Source organism: Cucumis sativus, chromosome 1 (genome assembly GCF_000004075.3).
Source record: "Cucumis sativus cultivar 9930 chromosome 1, Cucumber_9930_V3, whole genome shotgun sequence".
Taxonomy (NCBI): Eukaryota; Viridiplantae; Streptophyta; class Magnoliopsida; order Cucurbitales; family Cucurbitaceae; genus Cucumis; species Cucumis sativus.
In genome coordinates, this window is record NC_026655.2 from 10599044 (window position 1) to 10615407 (window position 16364).

General features: G+C 33.4%; 1 protein-coding gene and 1 long non-coding RNA gene across 4 annotated transcripts; both read right to left on the bottom strand.

The window, feature by feature from the left end:
* Positions 1–1673: 1673 nt before the first annotated feature.
* LOC105435403 lies at positions 1674–7255 on the bottom strand. 3 transcript variants are annotated; one of them, XR_004217594.1, is made up of 3 exons: positions 6128–7255; positions 2473–4686; positions 1674–2037 (listed from the first exon to the last, which is right to left on the bottom strand). It is a non-coding gene; the product is annotated as an uncharacterized LOC105435403 (long non-coding RNA). The 3 variants fall into 3 exon arrangements; XR_004217595.1 differs by having other exon boundaries at positions 1809–2037; positions 2473–2548; XR_004217597.1 differs by lacking the exons at positions 1674–2037; positions 2473–4686 and adding an exon at positions 4725–5430.
* Positions 7256–15111: 7856 nt separating this feature from the next.
* LOC116401766 (putative germin-like protein 9-2) lies at positions 15112–16093 on the bottom strand. The gene has a single exon (XM_031880278.1). It carries the CDS (start codon positions 15973–15975, stop codon positions 15337–15339), a length of 639 nt encoding a protein of 212 aa, XP_031736138.1. The 5' UTR covers positions 15976–16093; the 3' UTR covers positions 15112–15336.
* Between the last annotated feature and the right edge of the window lie 271 nt (positions 16094–16364).

Here is a 16364-nt window from a genome sequence, read left to right on the forward strand (position 1 = left end):
AATCGAAAAAAAGGAGATGGTGAAATGAAAATATATTTTTGATTTATGATTTAAATTAAAAATAATTATTACCATATAAAGATATATAATCTAGAAAATTTTTCAAAAATAGCAAATTTTACAAAATATTTGTAACCTATAGAAAATTCAACTGATAGTTATTGATATAGTAGAGTGATAGAAGACTATAATTGATGGAATCAAAAAAATTGGTATAGTTTATAAATATTTTAATTTATTTTGCTATTTTAAAAATGCTCATAGAAAAAAAAAGCCCTTCATCCATAACAAAATTACATTCACAAATATAAATATAAATATATATATATATATATATATATATATATATATATATATGATATACTAATTAAGAAAGTTATTGTTCATGTAATAAATTAGGTGGTTGATAATTAAGAAAAAAATATTTAAGATTTTCAAAAATATTAAAATATTATTTAAGATTTATTAATATAATTTATTTTTAAATAATTAAATGAAAGTTAAAATTGTTCAAAAATAACATGATTTCTTAGTATAGATAATAATTAAAAAAATAAAACATTTGTAAAATATCATACATAATTTAGGTCTTTCTTCTAAATCTTTCTTACTAACTTATTTTTTTTTAAAAAAAAATTTACTTTACTAATTTGTATGATTTAAATTTATTATCAAATGTTAAGTCATATCAGTGAACCCATAGCCAAATTCACGTCATGCTTATCGATCAATGATTAATCTAATATCAAAATTTGACATAACATTCGTCCAAGTTTCAAGAGAAAGAATATCATGGACGAACCCATATCACATTCAAATATGAGAGAAATGATCAAGAGGAGTTTCAAAAAATTAATAATTATCACCTACATTAAAAAAAGTACACTAAGAAGAGTTTAAAGGAATTAATAGCTATTACCTACATTAACAACATACATATCTTTTGAATGACTCAATCAACGTCAAGTATATTTGATATGGAACAATTTGCAAAAGTTTGTTAAAGCAACACTTTGTTGACTTGTGGAGATGATCCTTAAAAGTAGTTAATAATAATGACCCTATCATCATATAGGGGATGCACTACAACAAATCTTTAATAACATTGCTTTTTAATAAAAGCAGTTTTAGAAAGGCTATTAAGAATTTTAAGATTTAAGTCGGCAAAATGTGGCTGATTTGAGGGGGAAAAAAAATCAATTATTATTATTACTATTCCCTACCTCCACATTCCCACACTACAAAATCTCCAATCTTCTTCAATCCCCATAGTCCATTCCATACTCATTCTCTTTCTTTCATAAAAGGTTTTTCTCCTCTACTTCATATTTCAATTTCTATCCATCGATACAGAACAAAATGGAGGTTTATGGAGGAGCGTATCCGATGAATAAGGACCTTTAGTAAAATTTTACTAATAATTCAACTTACGAGAGATACAAAATATTGTAAGAAACAAGCTTAATTTTAAAAACCAAAATTAAAAATGAAATGATTATCAAAATAACTTTAACATATCAATCTTTTTTAGTTTAAAACGTCCAAGTATTTCTCTCTCAAAGGGTAAAAGTGTCGGTCCTTATTATTATGAAAAATGTCAAGACGTCATTTACTTTCTTATATATATATAAACAAACGATCAACCAAAGGTTATAAACTAAAAATACTAAATCAGTACAGAATAGTATAAATAGTAATACTATGGACTAAATTGTGACAATACAAACTACTGTTTAGGATCAAATCATACCTATGAACCGAAAGTCTTAACCAACAGGTTGCATTTGCAGACCTGTCTGCAAGAATAATGGTGATCAGCTAAAATTTCTTCCATTAAAAACAATTAATGTATGATCATAGCTGGAGGATACAGAAACAATAACAAGATCTGTAAAATGACACATTACACAGAAATAAAATATCTGCATATTGACTATGTTATGTTTCCATGGATGTTTGCTAAAAATTTGAGAAACTCAACAATTGAGGCTTTCTTCTGTTTTGGTCATCATACACATAAGGGAAGGCCGCAGTTTACTATCAGTAAAACAAAAAGCTGTTAGGTAGTTAACTACTATGAAAAACCACACCCCAAAAACGAGTTATTGGAGTGATAGAGCCAAACCACTTAAATATACCACATTGATCATCTGATGTGGGGCAAAGGTAGCCATATCTATCTTGGTTCCTAACAAAAGCATGTTCATGAATGGTTTTGAAATGATTGCAATCAATATTGTCATGTTTAGAATCACTCTATGTCGCAATGGGCTCTAATGGCTTGGAATTAATTCAATGTTTAATTAATACTTTTAGTTGCAATTTTCATATAATAAAACTAATTTTGAATGTTTTTCAAAATGATCAAATCAGTACTTCCAAACATGTCATATAAGATTGTAAGCAATTCCTAACTCCTACCTTATCAAAACAGGATATTGATATTATAAAAAGTTCACAATCTAAACTGACCTTGTTTCTCTTTAAGATTTAGCAAGCAGAGGGCATTAATAGCAAAAGTAAAGCACCTGAGACTTGGGGAAGATGCCTGCAGGAGACAGAATACCCCTGTAAAATTTTTAGTCCAACATAATGTAGAACAAAACTGGATTTGATTTGATAATGGTGTCATTTCTCAGAGGCAAGAAACCTCAACAAACAAAACGATTCTCTTTCTTCCAGTTTGATAAGGAGATTGAAAATCTAAAATAGAACATTGAGAGTTACTTGCTAGCTTCAATGAACATACAAAATGATTCTCCACCATTTGAATGCTGTGGAGAAGATTGAGAATATTGTAAGTAATATCAGCAAGATTCAGACGAAGGTAATGCAAATTTTAACCATATACAAGACAAAATTAATGACTGAACCTACTAATCTAACAATGTGTGATGAAGGGATCAAATGATTTGTGAAAATAGTGTTGTGATCACTTTCTTTAGGTACTATAAGCTAAATTACCGTGCCAGTATTTTTCACTTTAGCCTGTAAATACCTGAAACTCTAAGTAACTGCTTGATGGAGAACGAAAGTTGTCCATGTCTGCACAGTACTTGAAAAATATCTCAATTTTCCATAAACTTACAATGGTGGAGTGATGGTTAAAGAAACAAGCATATTATGTTCTTTTTTTCATCACAATTTCTAGCAACAAAAATATGACAGAACAAGAATACGTGAGGGAAGAAAACGAAAGGAAACGAGTTAAGAATAGGACAGGAAAAAGGAAAAAAAGAAGCACATCACTCTCCAAACTTCAGAAACAATAGAGAGGACTTGGCCTCATTTTTCTAAGAGAGTCAAGCTATGCCCATATGGTGGAGCCAGGGTTGAAGAAACAAGCATATTTAAGTGTTTTTTCGTCACATCAAGGGGCAAAAATGAAAGGAAACAAGTTAAGAACAGGACAACAAAAAAGAAAAGTACTACATCGTTCTCTAGACTTCAGAAACCATCAAGACGACTTGATCTCATTTTTTTCAGGAAAGTCAAGCTATGGTCATTGCCTGTGTCAAATCTAGAAGATAATAATAACATATAGAAACAAATAATAAAAAATGTACTCCCTTAAAAAATTATGGTGCAGCAGGTTTAAATAGATAGCATAAAGAGCCATAGAAGGTGAAAAAGCCATCCCCAGTACCATATTGAACTGACAAGGGAGGGAACCACTCTCATAGCCACTTTGATGAACGCTATCGATCCCCTTGAATGAGTTCTCTTAAAAAATTGGAGCGAATGATGCAGCAAAATATTTTATTAGATATTTTTTCAGTGTAGTAATTAGAGTTGTGGTTAATTAGTTTATCTGAATTTTGGATTTAGCTATTTAAATCTATTGCATCAGGATCCCATCTCATAAAAAAAATTCAACAAGTATTTCCTGCAGACACGGAAAGAAAATGCTGGAGGTCAAGCAAGCAACATCACCAACAGTAAGGATCCATCAATATATTTATGAGCTGAAAAGTGTGGAAAACTCTGATATAACAAATGAAAGTATTATCGATCAAATCCTACTCTATCTAGATGGAAGTACAAGACCAGCATCACAAATTTTCACTTGATAACGATTGCCTTTAGTCTATGCATACTAATAAAATGAATTCAGGTTCTATAAGTTCCTTACCGTCATTCCTAGATTATTCTAGCTCCCCCTCAATTTTTTATAAGCCAAAACAAGATAATGCAATGAAAAGTTCTCCACAGTCGTATTAGTACACTGGACAGGCTTATGAGGAAGTTGCCGTCATGGGTTGGCGCCTTTCTCCTGTATCCTTTGTCGAAAGCCAGAAGAGCTGGACCATATTCCATGGCAGTGTGAGTTGGCAAGCTTTGTTTGGAATACTCTCCTCCAGACATTTGGCATGAGTAGTGTTCGTCACAGAGTGGTTAGAGATATGATCGAGGAGTTTCTCCTCAATCCACTCTTTGAGGAGAGAGGCCATTTTATCTAGTGTGCTAGTGTTTATGCTATTTTATGGTTGTTGTGGGATGAAAGGAATAGTAGGGTGGGGTCGAGAGGGTGAGTGGAGACTTGTGTGCTCATGTCCGTCTACATGTCTCTCATTGGGCTTCAATATCAAAGGTTTGTTGTAATTATCCTAGACTTGATTTTGTATAGTTTGAGTCCCTTCTTGTAATAGGATTCCTCTTTTTGTGGGCTTCTTCTTTTGTACGCCCCTATATTCATCATTTTTTTCTCAATGAATAAAAAAATGTAATGAAAAGCAACTTGAAGTTCATTTGGGAAAAAGAACCAAAGAGATGTTACACAAATACACCCATAATCTTACTTTAAAGTTACATTTGAGGGGATTGACCATAACAAGAGAAAAAAACAGGATATACAATGGATTGGGAATGCAAGAAAACCATAAATAAGGAGGAAACTAAACAAAAAAACCCAAGGAATATCAATATGAAGCACCTGATGGCAAATAAAAAACCAAACCGAATACATCCTTATCCACCCATAACAAAGATGCATGAAACCAAAGTGGAGAAAAAGCCAATAAGAGGAAGGTAGATTGTAGAGTTAGTACTTATGCTGACAAGGACCCCTCTCAAAGCAAGGATGTAGCTTTTACTCATGAGATTAAGCATTTGAAGTTTCGGATCTCTCTAATGCTCTTCTTTTGTTTCACCATTTGCGTGTTGTTTTTCTTTGTCCTAGATGCTATAGCCATAATACAGAGACCATTGCCTCTGAACCAAGGTGCCAACCATTTTGTCTATAATGCTATTTTCATGAATTGAAGTTTGGAATGTTGAACTAATTAAAACATGGGTGCTCATACTTCCTTCACCACGTTGCTCAAGTTCCTTCACTCTCCTCTACAATTATTCCTCCCTTCCCCATTTTCACTCGTCCATACAGACCCTCCATATCAGAATCACTGATCCACCTGGTCCCCTTCCCACCACCTGATGAATAGAGAGAATGGTAAAGAAAAGAAAAAAAGATGCACTTCCCAATGCACCAATAAACGAATAACTATGCTCTCTAAGGTTTAACCCCAATAAACAGACACGTTAAGGTTCTAGTTCTCACAAGAAGGCCTCATAAATAACAAATTCAATCATTCACAACTTGCAATATTCTAACGAAAGACATGACTATCACACTCATGTAAAAAGGGGTGGTGATAAAAGAGGGAAAGCTCCATAATAACCAGAAATAAACACTTTCAACTGCATGAATCAAACATGAAGTTCATTTCTAAATTCACGCGTCCAAGAAATTTGGAAAAATTTGCAACTGGTGAGATGTTAATTAATTCAATGAGTAAAAAAAAAAGAAACAGTCTCCATTATATGAATGATTCAATGTCACCTTATACGACTTAATTAAGCATAATTGTCCTCCCAACTAAAAAAAAGAATGGTAAACCCCTCTCCTGGGAACTCTGTTTTCTGAATTTTAATCTTTACAAGGTTGGCGCCCAATAGTTTTATGTAGAATCCCCCGATTCCGGATGAACCATTGTAATGGAAGAGAAAATAGAAAGAAAGAAATGAAAAATCTTCTGACTGAAAGAAATAGTAGATGAAAATCTAATAATATTACTAGAATTTAATAATGATGGATTGAAAAACGTTTTGAGATAACAGTCAAACTTACAAATAAGCTTCAAAGAAAATTCTTAGGCGCCCTTCAGATAATTACAATTCCAATTCCTCGTTACGATGAGTGTCAAGCAGATTCAAATATTCCTGGACCCTCAATATATATTTCTAAAAAGAGCGACACAAGAAGTGGTCAAAGTGAACCAGACAGTAGCAGCTTAGCGAATGGTGCAAATCTGTTCTCCAAAAATAATTACTGGAATTCAATTCCTTAATCAAGAAAACCTGTTCGTCTCCAAACCGCGTTGCGAACCTGACGAAGATCCCTCCCTTTTAACGTCCTTCCAGCTCCCTCAAGCACAGAGCACGACAACATCGGCGACTGAGCCAAACTTCTAGCCACAATCTCATGCGGCGGCAACATCTCCCCATCGTCTTCATCAACATCGTCCACATCAACCTCCAGCTGTCTTTGAACAACCGCCTTCGACATTATTGGCACATTCACAGGTGCAGACTGGTACTTCAACGAGGTCGAAATGGGAAGAGGCAATCGGTCCAGAGGAGGTTTGGGGATCGTGGGAATCATACGAGAAGACGAAGGGGAGGAGGAGGAAGAAGACGAAACAGAGGCCTTGTGATAGAAATGAGAAGAGTTTCTAAGACTGGAGGAGGCCTCGTTCTCGGGAAGAGCAGCGAGAATTCCGAAGGTTTCAGGCAGAGGAAAACCCTTGTGATGCTGGAGGTGATGAATATGGTGACGAGGAGTTGAAGAGGAAGAGGAAGAAGGAGTGGAGTGGCTATGGTGGACGGAATCGGAAGCAAAATCGCCGGTCCAGAAGACGTCGTCTTCGTTGAGCTCGGAATCGTCGTCGAGGGCGGTGGTGGAACTAGGGTTTGAAGAGCGAACGGGGGGAGAAGGGAAGGAGGCGAGAAAGCGTTCGGAGGAAGGGGAATTGCGGTGGCGGAAGCGGGAGGAAGGAAGGTTGAGGTCCATGAGAATGAATGAATGAATGAATGAAAGAATGAATGAATGATGGGAATGGCGGGTCCGTACGGAAAATCAGAATTTCAGAAAGGAAGGAATTCAGGGCGCCGTCGTCCAATCCATGAGGGGAACAACGCAGCTTTCTTTTCTTTTAATTTTCACAATAATTCTTCCAATTTCATTCATTTCAGATTTTTAGCATTATATATTTATATTTTCTTTTTAGTAAGGCAAAGAAGAAGAAGGGAAAACAAATCCTCAAAAACTAAAACCAGTGCATCACAAACCATGTCTTCCAATCTTCTATTTTTTTTTTTTATTTAAAATACACTACCCCAATTTGTACCACAAAAACCATGATATTCCTATTGGTATGTAAATTAATTATTTTTTTCAATTTTAAAATAATTTCTTACTTTTTTTTTTATACTTATCTAATCAAATTTAAATTCATATGATTATTACTTCATATTTCTTAACAACAAACCAACTGATTTAATATCAATTTACACGTTCATTGACTCCAAGTCAAAACAAATATTTTGCCCAAAAACAATAAACATATGAGAATATTTACAATGTATTTACTTGAAAATTTGCATAAAAAATGTAAGAATATTAAATACAAAAAATGGAAGCTTAGATTCCAATTACTTTAGAGGGGTTAAAATTATAATTTTTTAAAAAGAATTTCACACTCTCAACCTCCTTTAAAAAATTGCGACATTTTATTCTTTTAAAAAAATTGTCATACTCGTTCAAATTTAAAGTTTGGGTTGAAACAATCTTGTAAAAACTTTTAAAATCTAAGTGTAAATTGGTAGTCATTAGAACATTACATTGACCAATTACCATATAAAATGTGGATAATTCAGTCCGTCTCTTCTTGTCGTAAAAAAAAATGGTACATTTTATTAAATTTAAAGTTTAGAATCTAAATTGTGACACATTATTTAACTGATACACTTAGTTTAAAATTTAAATAAATCAAAACAAGCATAGTTAATAAAGGAGTTAATTTGAAGTTAAAGTGAGTATATTGCATTACAATTAACAAAAATGTAGTTTGAATCTGGTTATATTACAAAGAAAGTTACATGAAATGAAGATTATAATAAAAATCTAACCTCTTATAACCGTTTAACATTTGTACTTTTGTTGAATTGTGATGTTTTGATGTGTAAGTGTGTTTGATTTGTTAACACGCTCAAAACTTAACGATACGACATCGTTTAAAAGGAAAAAAAGAAAACAAAGATACAAAAGATCTAACTTTACGATAACGTTAAATAAATTAACAAAAAGGGCTTAAATGGAGAATTGGGTAGATTTTAAAGGAAAAAAAAACCAATAATTACCAAATGGAGAATTACGTAAATGATTAGAGATGTTTGGTTTATATTCAACCAATAGCCTAATTTGGTTGGATGTTTATTTTGAAATTATTAAGTTATTAAAAGCTTGTTGTGTTGTTAATTACACCCGTAAAATAATAAATAAATAAAAACAACATATTGCATACCATATAATCAAAATGAATTAACCAAATATATATAGGTTAATTTGTTTTAAATCACAAACATGTGGAAAATATGTATAGATATAGCTAAATGTAAGGATTAGTGAAAAATAAATACTAATAAAAAGTTGATAGCAAAGAAATTGACAGTCAAAAAACTTTAAAAGTATTAGTTATTAAAGAAACTTCACTCTTTCATGTAAGGGTGGAGGTGGATGTATGTTAACGACTAATGGAGTTTGTAGTTTAAAAATCTTTAACATGTATTACATAAAAAAAAACAAAAGTAGAGAATGTTATGGTGGAAAAGAATTAATTGTGTATATTAATAAAGAATAAGTATATATCGGATTTGAAGCCGATAGAAAATAGATAAATAACTCCAAATAATCCAAGTTGGATGAGCTATTACTATTGCTTCCTTTTTTGAAACAATGGTGTGACTTGAGAGCTGAATCTAGGGTTGATTTGACAAACAAAGTTGCCCTTTGTATGATTCTTACTACCACTACTTAAATGTTAGATTCGTTTTTGCCATATTGTCCAAACCCCAATTTTTCAAATTTTAGTTATATGACGTGTATGAAGTCTTATCCCATTCCCCTTTAGTCATTTTTCTTTAAAAAGGTAAAAAGAAAGTTTGATTTCTTTATTCCCATTAGCATTTAATTAAAGATAATCGTGATAGGTAATGGTTTTGGTGACTATAAATTTTTATTTTTACTATAGGTGGAGAATCGAGCCTAACTCAATCCTCAGGGTTGATTGTACAAAATCATGCTTTCTGATGTTCATGTTGACTTGTCAAGAAACAAATAGATTAAAATCATGATATATATATGCTGATAAGGTCTTTGGTTGAATTTTGTTAATTTGAAATAATAATGATATACACATAATAAAGATAAAATTAATAAGGGAAATTCAGAAAAATGATTTTTCTTTTCTGATTCTTTTAAATTATTCTTTTATATACTTAATTAGAATCAGTAAAATTGTTACTTGTTTCTTTTTTTTAAAAAAAAAAAAGTGTTACTATTGATACCAAATTTTGACCAAACTGATGTGCCTAATCTCCACGTAGAAAACCAAAAAAATTTATTTTGAAAAGGAGAGCTTAACCTGCCAACAAAAAGAAATTTGGCATTGGTGTAGTGTAAGCCACAACCACTCTATACTTAAGTGATATGTCTCGAAAAGAACTATTTTTATGTACTTAATCTATTTTTCTTGTTTAGTATAATGTGGTTAAATGTCTATTTTCTAAAGATTCTCGAGCATATCATGCATTTTAGAGAGTTATGTCCATTTGGCGTTAATTTCAAGCAATCGGGAATGAAGTTGGGTAACGAAGCTTCAAGAGTAGCAACAATTTGACTCCAACGGATTTTCTACAAAAGTATACTAAAATTAAAAAAAAAAAATTGCCAAATTCACTCTTTTTTCATAGTTAAGATTAAACTTGTCATTGATGAATTATTTGCTATTTTAAAACATAATTTTTCTAGGAAAATTGGATTAAATGATACAAACATTTAGAAAAAAACAACTCATGACACTTATTTTTTACATATTGCGAATATGGCAAAATTAGTGATAATAGACGGTAATTATAAGGTTATCAGAGGGCTATCAGACAGTAATTATAAGGCTATCAGAGGGCTATCAGACAGTAATCATAGGGTTATCAAGTTTTAAATTTGCTATTTTTACAATTTAGAAAATGTAGTGATATGGACCCTATTATTATAAATATTTTTGCTATTTTTGCAAAAGCCCCATTTTTCTATGAAAAGAACTAAATGGTGACTGATCTATCGCAAGACCCTGGTGGAAATCCCAGATTTAACACAAAATGTTGGTGGAAGTGAATCTCAAGTCTTGGTGGATAAATGTTGGTGGAAGTGAATCCCAAGTCTAAGCAAGAATGAGTTGTGTTCGTGATGCTAGACGTTGGTGAGTGTGAATCCTAGATCTAGTAAGAAATGAAATGTGAGATGCTAGTGAAAGTGAATTTCAGGTTTATTGTGTGACGTTGGTGAAGTGAATCCCATGTCTATCGCGTGATGCTATTGAAATGAATCTCAGGTCTGAGATGAGATTGAATGTTACGAGATGCTAGTAGAAATCTCAAATTTATCACAAGATGCTGGTGGAAATCCTAGGTTTAATGCATGACGCTGGTGAATTGAATCCTAGGTTTAGGCGAGTAAATGTTGGTGAAGCAAATCCTAAGTCTAGGTGATTATATGTGGTTGAGAGAATCCCAGGTTCCGATGGTGAATGGTGAGTGTTTGTTGAACTGAAAAGTGTGGCACCATGATAATGTGTGGACATGATCGTTATTATAGTCCTTTTTTGTTAGACCAACGAGATTAAAACACCTAAGGGATGCTCAAAACGTGTAACTTACGTTGTAAATGAATAAATAGTTAGAAACATGGCTTACATAAATGTTGTTCATGTTTTACGTGTTTAACATGTTTAAATGCAAGACAAGTGGGTAAAAGTAAAAGAAGCAATTCGCACACGACGTCTTGTGCAAGGACAATGCGATGGATTGTGCTTGGCGATTAACAACCTCAGACGACGAAGCTATAACATCACGCGAGGAAAGCTCACAAAACGACAAGGATGTTAATTGGAATGATGTGACTTCTTAGAGACAAATGATGGCACTAACACACTTACAGGAGCAGAGTTTTCCCGCTGAAAAAGTAACCTATACAAGCACTTTATCTCCATCGAGAGAAAAAAAAATGGGGGAGAGGCCCGAAGCCTGAATAGGCCAGCGAGGAAGAGAAACTCAAGTGACCAGAGAAAAACACAGAGAGAGAAAGAGTTTGAATAAAACACCTGGAGATTAAACAATCGTGATAAAAGGAAAGATTAATTGTTGTTTATCTCTTAATCTGTAATAATACGTTCCATCTTTCTGTTTTTCCATTTTTTTTTCATTATAGTGTATGTATTGTGTATATTGTACAACGGTTGAAAGTCCACATTCTTCATACATAAACTGCATGTTTACACCTTTTCAATCCACCATCTCTTAACATCTCACCTATCTCCGTGTTATTAAATGAGAAGAGTGTGATAAATTCTTGATAAGGAGTTCAACTTATAATTCTTGTTGCATTAGTTGAGCTATGTTCATCCCTTGGCCAGTGTCAATCGCCAACTACTCGAGAGGGCAAGTAACAAGGATAAGGCTAACGCGCGCAAGGAGAATTTTAAGACTAGATTTATTGTAGCTAGATAGTTTTAGGATAAGTTAGTTGATTAGGATGTTGAGTTGAATTAGTGTGGCAATTTGATAGAGTTATTTATATTGTCTTTGTAAATGATATGAAATATTCATATATATATGTAAAGTTTTGGAAATGATTATATATATATATATAGTGAAAGATTTTATTTATATATGTTCAAGTTTTGAAACTATATTAATATCGTTGTCCAACTATACAGGACTATGGGAGCACAATACAAGAACAAAAATATCATTGAATTAATTTTTTAAAAAAAATTGAAACATGCTTGACGGTTTTTAAATATCATAAACAAGTGCATTCTTGACGGTTTTAAAATGTGATAAATAAGTGCATTCTTGACGGTTTTAAAATGTCATAAACAATGAATTTCTTGACGGTTATTAAATGTCATGAACATTCATACACTTGAAGGTTTTTAACTGTCATGAAAATTTGTATATTTGACATTTATAAAATGTCAACGTTAACTATTCTTGACGTTTTTCTCAACTGTCAAGAACTTTGGCTTTCTTGACGCTGGCTTCAAGGACGGTTTTAAAACCGTCAAGAATAGTGATTCTTGACAGTTTAAAAACGTCAAGAGAGCCTGTTTTTGTAGTAGTGGAAATTTGGAAACAAATGTCATCTTAAGCGAGGTAGCTTCCAACATTTGTATCCCAAAAGGTGAACAAGTGCGAACAATAGACACTGAGAGGTTGTCGTTCTTAAACGAGAATTCCTATAAGTATTACAAGTCAAGTTCTCTAGATATAATTTGTCTAAGCAAGCATAGTCATTTATATCCTGAAAGGCAAACAAGTGTGACGTTGAAACACTTTGTGAGAAGGCCGCCTTAATCATGGCAATTATAGTGTGTTAAGGTTATCACAACACCTAACATTTGATAGCACGTAGAATTTATTTCAACCTTCATTTGTATACAATTTAGATCATTTCACTCTCCCCTAGCTTAATTTACTCTCTGTGCACGAGTCTCAAGCTGTAAATAATTAGTTGTGGTTAGCTTCATATTCTTTCAATTTAATTACCATAAAGTTAAACGATAAGTGGAATCTAGAACTAGCATCTATAACAATTCCCTGTGTTCAACCTTGGATCACCTAGGTAAATCTGTTGTTCGCTTGCACTTGGTCGAGCAGTATAAAAACTTGTGCTCAACGAGGCACATGGTGAGCACTTTCAATGTTATGATCATAACCTGTGGCTTTTCGTCTAGAATCAAGGCGAATACAAAGAGTTACATCAAGCGCTGATGTGCGATGACCTGACTCGGTGATGTATTGCACTTGTGTTATACACACACAAATTTAGTAAGTCCAAATTGAATAACCAACCACATGAATGCACTCGTTGTGTTGTAACTTGTATTGAAAATTTGTGTTGATGCTTTGAATGCGTCAAGAGATCCTTTCTCGACTTCAATCTTGACGCGAATTTATGCATCGGATTCCTTTCTCGAAGTTTTTTCATATATCTCCCAACGGCCAAAAGCGTCGGGAGATCCTCATTTTCTTGTAGTGATGGATTCCTTAAAATGAGATATTCAACCAAGAAAGCCCCTTAGAAGCTTCAAATTACAAAATTGGTATGAAATTAAAGCGGATATGACTGCTCCTAATCGAAATTACTGAGGGTATGATATTCCTGTTTGGAAGCTCAACACAAATGGCAACTTTGATATTGCTTCTGTTAAAAGGCTCTTATCTCTATCAACCATACTGACGCTTCCAACATCAATCCCTTTGTATTCAAGACTCTATGGAAAGTTGATTTTCCAAAAAAAGTGTAAATTCTTCATCTGAACGCTGATTCATAAATGTATAAACATGGCAGTCAAACTCCAAAAAGATTTCCCAATTGGTATCTTAACTCAAAATGTTTGTGTTCTTTATGCAAAAATCATGCAAAAGACTTAGATCACCTTTTCATTTCCTGTCCTTTTTTCAAAGATTTTTGGTTTAGGATTGTTAATTTGCTGATTGGAAACATATTCTCAAATATTGCTTCTCTTTGCAAGGACTTGTGTTGTATCAATATAAATAACAAAGAGTGGACCATCACCTTCAATACATTGTTGTCACTTTATGGGTTATTTGGCCGGAAAGAAATAACAGGATCTTTAAGAGGTCGGATAGAAGTACTGTTGAGATATGAGATGACATACAAGCACTACAAGAAAAATGGTCTACGATGACAGTTATTTTCTTTCGCGAAAAAATTTGTGACAGTTATTTACAGTCATAGTATCGCGTGTCGTGTAATATCCTTCTATGACAGTTTCAAAAAATTGTCACAATATGTGTTTTCATGACAAAAAATAAATGTCATTAATTAGTATTTTATGGCAACAAATAACTGTCATATATTTTTTTGTGACAATAAATAACTGTCACCATTTACACATTTATGGTCGTTACAAAATTGTCATGAATTCTTATATTATGACAATTTTTTAGTGTCAAGAAAATGCCAATTTACGACAACGCTGGATTGAACGGAAGGGCACGAGGGGGGACCGTGGTGGTGACGGGGTCAGAAGATGGCCGGATTAGGGATACCCTTCTTCACGCACGAGAGGATTTGGGAAAATTAAGGGTTTAAATTTGGAGAAAATGTTTTTTTTTTAAATATTAAGTTGTAATTTTAATTTATTCTTTTTTATTTTAATATAAAATAATTAATTTAATGGTAACATTCTATGATACGCGAAAAGTGTTATCCGAAAAATTCCATCTTTTTTCGCCAAAAATGCGAAATTTTCCAATTTGTGACAGTTCTTTCTTCTCCCTCCCATTTCGTGAGATACACAACTGTCATAGTAGACAGATTTTGTTGTAGTGAAGCTAACTCGAGTTTTTAGACTAGCATATCAAAGCTTTTTTTCAAATTATTGTGCTAGTTCTATTGCTTTGAATATCAATGCTTTTGTATAACTTTATCTTTGGGCTTACCTCTAGCCCTACATGTTCACTCCTGACTTCATGTACTTTTTTCCTTATTTTTATTGAAGCGGGAGTGATGAAGGTGTTATTGGGGTATTCACTAAGTGAAGATGTTCGGGTCTCGACTGACCCATAGTATATTTTTTTAAAAAAAGAAATTGATACATTAAATGAAAAGTAGTATTGTGATTGTGATCATCTATGTAGTTATATCTTTCTTACCTTCCCTCTATCATGATTACTTTCACAAATAGTTCACTGATTTTACACAAAAATCATTGTTATGATCCAAATAAAAATTTCACAAAATGAGAAAACGTAAACAATAAATATATATTGACTTCTTAAAGCTTGCAATTTCGTAAATAACACATAATTCTTCGTATACAATTTAGATCTATATATAACACACATTCAAACAATTATTTTCATACACATACACAAACATTTTATTGAGAAAACAAAAAGAAAACCAAACATGCAAGTAAACATCAATACATTATTCATCAAATTAATATGGCAAAACCTGTGACTTATTCACTAACTCTTTGGTGGTGTAAGGCCAGCCCTTATACTTTGAATAACAGCCACATCAGTCTTGAACGCCTCAGCAAGAACCTCATCACTAATCCCACTCGTAAACACCGTCGATGATGGCAACGCCACAGTGCCAGGGTTAGCACTGGCGAAGGTGGCGATGGCCGTGGCAGAGTTTCGAGGGTCAACATTGAGCTGGAAATGGACCAACCCTTTGGGGAACAAAAACAAGTCCCCAACTTGAAGGGTCTGGTTGAAGAACTGGTTGGCGGTATCGACAAAGCCAACTTGGAGGCTGCCGCTGACGACAAGGAGAAGCTCGGCAGAGCGAGGGTGGGAATGAGGTGGGTTGATGGAGCCAGCCGGGTACTGGAGGATGGCCATGGAGACGCTCTGGCTGAGAAGGGCTGGGAACTCGGAGAAGGTGGCTTTTGTGGGTTTGAAATTTGAAGGGAAATCGGTGAAAGCTGAGCGGAGGCCTGTGAAGGTGAAGAAAGTGCCGTTGATGATGGCGTCAAGGGGGGATGTCAAGTAGTCGACGACCGGATCTGGGTCACTGGATTTGGCCATGGAAAAGATGCTTAAAATGAAGAAGAAGAAGAAGAAGAAGAATGTGGTTGATTTTGTAGAAAGGAAAGCCATTTTTCATATGGGTTTGAGGATCCAACAAGGTGTGATTTTATAGGGCAATTATGGATGATCTATCTTGTAAACAATGAGAAACTTCACAGTTTATAAGATCTAAATTATAAAAGGAAAAGACTTCGGTGGCATCTAAATATCTTTGTGTATTTTGGCATCTAATTGTGTATATATAATAAAATTCACTTCCTTCCACCAACTTTACATAATTTTTCTTAGTCAATCTATGATTGAAAGATGGGTCAAAGTATGCGATTTAGGAAGGGGTTATGCGTTGAAGCTTTTTTTAATTATTATTTTCCAATCAATTGATGGGAGCCATGCTTTCAAATTTCATAGTGGGTTACCTTTGATAATTACAAAGATAGGTTATTTTCTCCTTTCTATGT